This window comes from Poecilia reticulata, chromosome 12, assembly GCF_904066995.2.
Source record: "Poecilia reticulata chromosome 12, P_reticulata-male-v2, whole genome shotgun sequence".
NCBI classification, from domain to species: domain Eukaryota; kingdom Metazoa; phylum Chordata; class Actinopteri; order Cyprinodontiformes; family Poeciliidae; genus Poecilia; species Poecilia reticulata.
In genome coordinates this window covers 29538559-29544876 of record NC_088841.1, presented here as the reverse complement: position 1 = coordinate 29544876, position 6318 = coordinate 29538559, and the positions used below count along the sequence as shown (strand labels likewise).

The window sequence follows — 6318 nt, the reverse complement described above, 5'->3', positions numbered from 1 at the left end:
CAGGAATAAAATGGAGATAGAGCGACACCCAGCGGCGACACGCAGTACTGCAGTGGTTAAACAGAACCCAGGTTCGGTTTATCTGATTTACTACCTTAATTTGAGATATAAACATTTATGAAGCTACTATTTAATCACTGTTTTATACACATTTTCCTATATATTTTTAAAGTATTCGGTTTGAACTGGAAGCTGATTTGTTCTCTCAAAGAATATATTTATTTTATTATTATTTTAATTTCTCATGCAAATGAACAAACCAGAAGCAGATTTATATTTATTTCAGTTCAAACATCAATTCCTCTTCTGCCCTCAAGTTTTACAAATCACTAATGTAACAATGTGAACAGAACAGTGTTATATCTTTTATAATTTAGTCTTAATTTCTGTAGTTTATCTGTTAGTGATTCAGGATTATACATTTTATTAAGCAATAGTTTGCCAGCTTGGTATCTTTCTAGTCAGCAAGATATCAAACAAGCATGGAAGTGAAAATTGACAGGACTTCTCTGGATCGCTCTTGTTTTTGAATTAAATTGATTTACAGTCTTTAAATCTGAGTGACTATTTTTACAGTACTTTATAAAAGCAAATGTTGATATTAAAGCCCAGAACCTCCCACGTAATGTATTACTAAATTATTATGTTAGCTGTGATGCTAGCGGCATTGGTATCGGCTGGTACAGCAGCGTGACGTACATAAAGCTGCTTCCATTGGCCCCGCCCACCGATGACGTGATCCGCGGCTGCAGTCACATAATTGTTTTACAACTTTGTTTAAACTTGCTAGTAAATATTAACTATTTAAAACTGTATTACATGTAAATGTCTCGTTAATTGATCAATAAAACATCAAACCAGGAAGTAAAAAGTAAAACACAAAAACAATCAGTTTCTGTGGGACATCCAGTTCTAAACTGGTTCAACTGGTTTCTGTGATGGAAGCTGAAGTTTCTCTGCAGTTCCAGTAAAGCATCTTTTTATCTGTGGAGCTTTGAGGAACATTTCCTGTCAGCAGAAGAAGAAGCAGCAGAGAAAAGAGGTTTGAATGTCTTTCATGATTCAGAGCTGAACTGAAATGATTCCCATGTTTCCATCTCAGACCATTTCTGGTTCCAGGATGAAAATGAACCAGAGAGAAAAAAGATCAACTTTCCAGTTGAATCCAGTTCAGATCAAAACTCCATGAAGCCTCTAAATGGAGCCCAGTTTGAATCGGATCTTTATTGATCCACAGAGACAAACGACACTAAATGACAGACATCTTGGAGGTCAGAGGTCATCATCAGGATCCAGTCAGAGTCTCTTTAGACTCAAACTGCTGCAGCTTCAACCTCTGAGGATCAGCAGGACACAGAGACCGTTCTCTACTTTACAGAGATCTGAACCTGCAGAGAGAAGAAGGATCAGATCAGTGAGTGTTTCCAGCCTATCCTGCAGCAGTCAGTGACGCAGCACATCCAGTAGACGGTTTCCAGGCTGCAGTCAGACTGATCTCAGAGCTGTGACCAAGATGAACCTGATCACTTGTTTCCTGTTGAACTGAGAGAACAAGCAGATCTGAGATCAGATCTGCTGCTGCCACAGTTTGATGAATGAGGACCAATGTCTCTAGACATGCTGGACGGCTGGACGCTGGAGTCCAGCTGGACGTCCTGGAGACATGGACACAGCAACAACACTCATCTTCACACAAACACAGGAACACAGCAAGCTGCTGCTCCTCTGATTGGCTGGTTGCTGTCTCTGTGTCCAATCAGGAAGCCTGAACCATTCTCCTCCCACTGAGAAGCTGCAGCTTTACTGGGAACACTGGAGCTTTGCTCTGATGCTAACTGGGTTTAGCTCAACATGCTGACAGCAGCTGGACTCACTACAAACATTTACTTACTCTAAAGTCTCTACAAGATCCTTCAGCTGCTGAACATCTGAATCCTTCAGGTTGTTTCCCTCCATGTCCAGTTCTGTCAGACGGAGGCTGTTGGACTTCAGAGCTGAGGCCAGAAAATCACAGCTGATCTTTGACAACCTGCAGCTCATCAACCTGAATAAAGAATAAAAGATGAGCTGAAGCCAACAGGATGCAGGTGAACCAGTCCAACAGAACCAGTTAAAGATTCTCATGAATATTAAAGCCAACAAGCTGCTGCTTCAATAAAGACCTGCTGACTTCAGAACCAGAACCAGAACCTGGTACTGGGTCATGATGTGTTGGAGGATTTTAGTCAGTAAAATCATTCCAGGTTCTGATCAAAGTGTTGAAGCATCAATCATTGATTATTGATTTGTTCCTGTCAGATTCCAGGGATTCACTTTTCTAGACTGGGTTGAATGACCTTTGACCTGCTTGACCTGAGGGGGATTTCTACACACTGGGGGTCCGAATGCTGTCCTGTTCTGACCTCAGATCAGCAGGTCCAACTCAGAGGGACTAAATTAAACTCTGGATCCAGGAACAAACTCAGAAAATATTTATTAGATCAGAAGAAATGAACTTTGATTTATGATCAATTATAGATAATTATTCACTGAAATATCAATAATTATATAATTACATACTTCAATGTTTCCAGTCTGCAGCCTTCAGTCTGTAGAAAACCACAGAGCTCCTTCAGACCAGAATCTTCCAGGTTGGTTCCGTTCAGGTCCAGTTCTGTCAGATGGGTCGGGTTGGACTTCAGAGCTGAGAACAGAGACGTCCAGCTGGTCTCTGACAAACTGCAGTCATTCAATCTGAATAAAGAATAAAAGATGAGCTGAAGCAACAGGATGCAGTTAAAACTGAAATATGAACAAATAAATAATAAAATGTAGAAAATTATTTTCCCTGAATGTAAAAGAAACTTGATGAACTGATTCTAACATCTGATCCAGTCAAACTGGGTTAAAGAGTCCAAACCAGCAGAACCAGAACATTTGATCAACAAAGAAACTCAAAGTTTTTCTAAAAGTTTCTCAGGATCTTAAACTCAGTCGGGTGTTTTTCTCCCTCCATGTTTCCTTCCACGCCCGTCTCCATCATTTATCATCAGATATTTTATGTCTCCAGTTTTTGTTCATTAATCTGTTAATGATGTTTTTCTGGCTGGTTGTATTTTAACTGCAGCTCGTTGCCAAGTATGACATGGAAACGGTTCATTTCAATCCGTCTAATTCAGAGTTTTACAACATCCATTACAGCTCAGATTCTGAAAGTTGATCATTTTCTCATTTTGTGCTGATTCAGTTTCTGAACCATCAACTAGAAAATATTGATCCTTTTCTCTGTCAGACTGATGTGGGTCATTTAGTTCCAGTTCTGAATCCTTCATCAGAGACGCTGCAGAAATGGGAACATTATCATAAAGAACAACCTGATGAGTCATTTTGAAATCTATTTTCCAGGTGAACACATGAGAATGACTCCTACAAAATAAGAGCTGAATCAAGATGTTTGAACTGAAGGACTTTAACACCATAACCTTCACAAAGTCAGTATTTAATGAATGATCTTTGTATTATTTCTGTCTCCTTCATGTCCAGGAGACTGTGGTCATCCTGATAGAGTCTGACTGTCAGAACAAACTCAGATTTCCTCTGGAAGCTGCTCTCAGTGGTTTGGAGGACGACTGACTTGTCATTTGCTCCATCAGTGGAATTGACACTAAATGGAAACTCATCACCTGCTTCCATGTTGTTTTGCTTCCTGCCAACATCAAACTCCTGCCTGAGCTGCAGCTCCATATGAGCAGGCAGTCGAGTCCCCAGAAAGCTTCCCTGGTTCTAGGAACCATTTCATCCAGAGTTGGTCGACTTTCTCTGTCAGACTGTGAACCTTTAGTCTGAGCATGTGCAGAACCTCTCCTAACACACCTGGTCCAGATTCATGTGCTGCAGCCTCTGCTGGTTCTGATGTCTGGACCAGAATACTCATGTCCTGAAGAACCTGCAGCCTGTTGAGCTCAGAGAAAAAATCAGTGGTCTGGATTATTTCAGACGAAGCTGAAGTTGGTTTCTGATTGAGCTTCAGATCCAGGAAATGGATAAAGGGCGATTCCACCTAATTATTCACTACAACCAGCATCTTTAATCTGCTCTAGTTAATCATTAAAACACCTGGACTCTTTAAACCTGGACTGGATGATTATCAACTAATAGCAGAATATTTAAAACTAGATGTGGGATTTGTGGATCTTCAATAAAGATAGATTTTCATTCTCTGTGTTTCTGATCTGACCTTTGACCTGCTTGACCTGAGGGGGATTTCTACACACTGGGGGTCCGAATGCTGTCCTGTTCTGACCTCAGATCAGCAGGTCCAACTCAGAGGGACTAAATTAAACTCTGGATCCAGGAACAAACTCAGAAAATATTTATTAGATCAGAAGAAATGAACTTTGATTTATGATCAATTATAGATAATTATTCACTGAAATATCAATAATTATATAATTACAAACCTCAATGTTTCCAGTCTGCAGCCTTCAGTCTGTAGAAAACCACAGAGCTCCTTCAGTCCAGAACCTTCCAGGTTGGTCCAGCTCAGGTCCAGTCCTGTCAGATGGGTCGGGTTGGACTTCAGAGCTGAGAACAGAGACGTCCAGCTGGTCTCTGACAAACTGCAGTTCAACAATCTGAATAAAGAATAAAAGATGAGCTGAAGCAACAGGATGCAGTTAAAACTGAAATATGAACAAATAAATAATAAAATGTAGAAAATTAATTTCCCTGAATGTAAAAGAAACTTGATGAACTGATTCTAACATCTGATCCAGTCAAACTGGGTTAAAGAGTCCAAACCAGCAGAACCAGAACATTTGATCAACAAAGAAACTCAAAGTTTTCTCTGAGCAGCAGCCTGGATGAGCTGAGCTATTTCTGCTGGTTCTGATCATCAGCTGGAGACCCGACTTGGTAACCGGATCAGAACCACTCAGTTTATCCATGAATGGCTTTGGGTTCTTCTTAAAGCTGCTGAAATCAATGGAGGCCATTATTTCCTCAGGAGACGAGACCTGATGAAGCTTCATCACAGAGACGAGGCTCCAACCGACTGAAGAGGACGGTTCCTCTCTGACCCGGCCCAACAGAACCACAGCTTCAGGACAGAGGGAGGAACCTGCTGCTGCTGCAAACCTCACTGTCATTCAGCTCATCTAGATTTGCTTTTCTACAATCAGTCACTTCTTAGATGTTTCATTAATGGTGATCTGAACTGGTCAGTGTTTGTGGCTCGACTGGAGGATCAACATTTCATTCTGGATGTAAAGATGAGAATCAGAAATAAAACCATCTGAATCTTTACCAACCAAACTGAAACATCTCCATCATTAATTAACTTCATTTGGATTATTTTACTCAGTTTGTTCATCAGTCAGAAACATTTTAAAAACTGAAAAGGTTCAATAATCTCAAAGTCTGAAATAAGGAAATAATTTATTTATAAGGTCAAACTGTTTGAAATTAGAATCTGACATTTAAACAAGTTGTTTTAAAATATTACAACTAAATATTAATGAAACTAAGGATTAAAGTATCAATGAATGATTTTATTGTATAAATAGAGAAAACAAACCTCAGTTTCTCCACTTTACTGACTGAACTCTCCAGGATCTCAGACACATTCTTCATATCAGAATCTCCACCTTCATCTATGATGATCTCATTTATGTCCAGTTCAGTCAGATGTTGGTTGGACTTCAGAGCTGAAGCTAAAACTTCACATTCAGCCTCTTGGATCCAACATCCACCAAGTCTGTGATGAGAGAAGAAATAAATTAAGTTCTAATGAAATCAATCTGGATCATAAACAGGTAAAATATGATAACAGTGATGTCATCATGATGTCATCATCTGATCAACATGTGATCTTCAGTTTCCTGAGTTTGACCCGACAGAGAGTCTGTGCAGCTCCTGACTACAGTCCAGGTTCTTGTTCTGGTTCTGGTCCAGGCTTCATGTCCTCAGACCTTCAGCTCAGTCAGATGTTGAAGATCTTCTATAATCTGTGAAGGAAAGTTCAGTTTCTCTGCAGCATCAGAGCCTCAAAGGAGCTGCAGCAGCTGATGCAGAGGCTGACTGAGCTGGATGAAGGAAACTACTGGAGATGATGGAGAGGAGGAGGAACTGCTCACAGCTCTGACTTGGACTAGACCGTTTGGCTCCTTGAGATCTTCCACCAAGCAGGAAGTGAGTTATAAATGAAGTGAGCAGAGCAGGAAGTCCAGCCTGCTGTGGACCTCTGGCCTCTCTGGGTTTGTTTAGCCCATATCTGCTGCTGCAGCATCTAGAATCCTCCTCATCAGTAATAATAGTAGCAAATTCTATAGAAACGCGGCT

The 6318-nt window shown here is 40.4% G+C and overlaps 1 protein-coding gene across 1 annotated transcript in view; it reads right to left on the bottom strand.

Moving 5' to 3' along the window:
* Positions 1 to 1000: 1000 nt before the first annotated feature.
* The window catches only part of LOC145554009 (NACHT, LRR and PYD domains-containing protein 3-like), a 143207-nt gene continuing 137889 nt past the window's right edge, over positions 1001 to 6318 (bottom strand). The window contains exons 11-14 of the mRNA XM_081613228.1: positions 4440 to 4613; positions 2560 to 2733; positions 1892 to 2044; positions 1001 to 1388 (exon numbers count right to left, since the gene is read on the bottom strand). Of these exons, the coding sequence (XP_081469354.1) occupies positions 1373 to 1388; positions 1892 to 2044; positions 2560 to 2733; positions 4440 to 4613 (517 nt within the window). The 3' untranslated portion in view covers positions 1001 to 1372. The remainder of the gene's footprint in view (positions 1389 to 1891; positions 2045 to 2559; positions 2734 to 4439; positions 4614 to 6318) is intronic.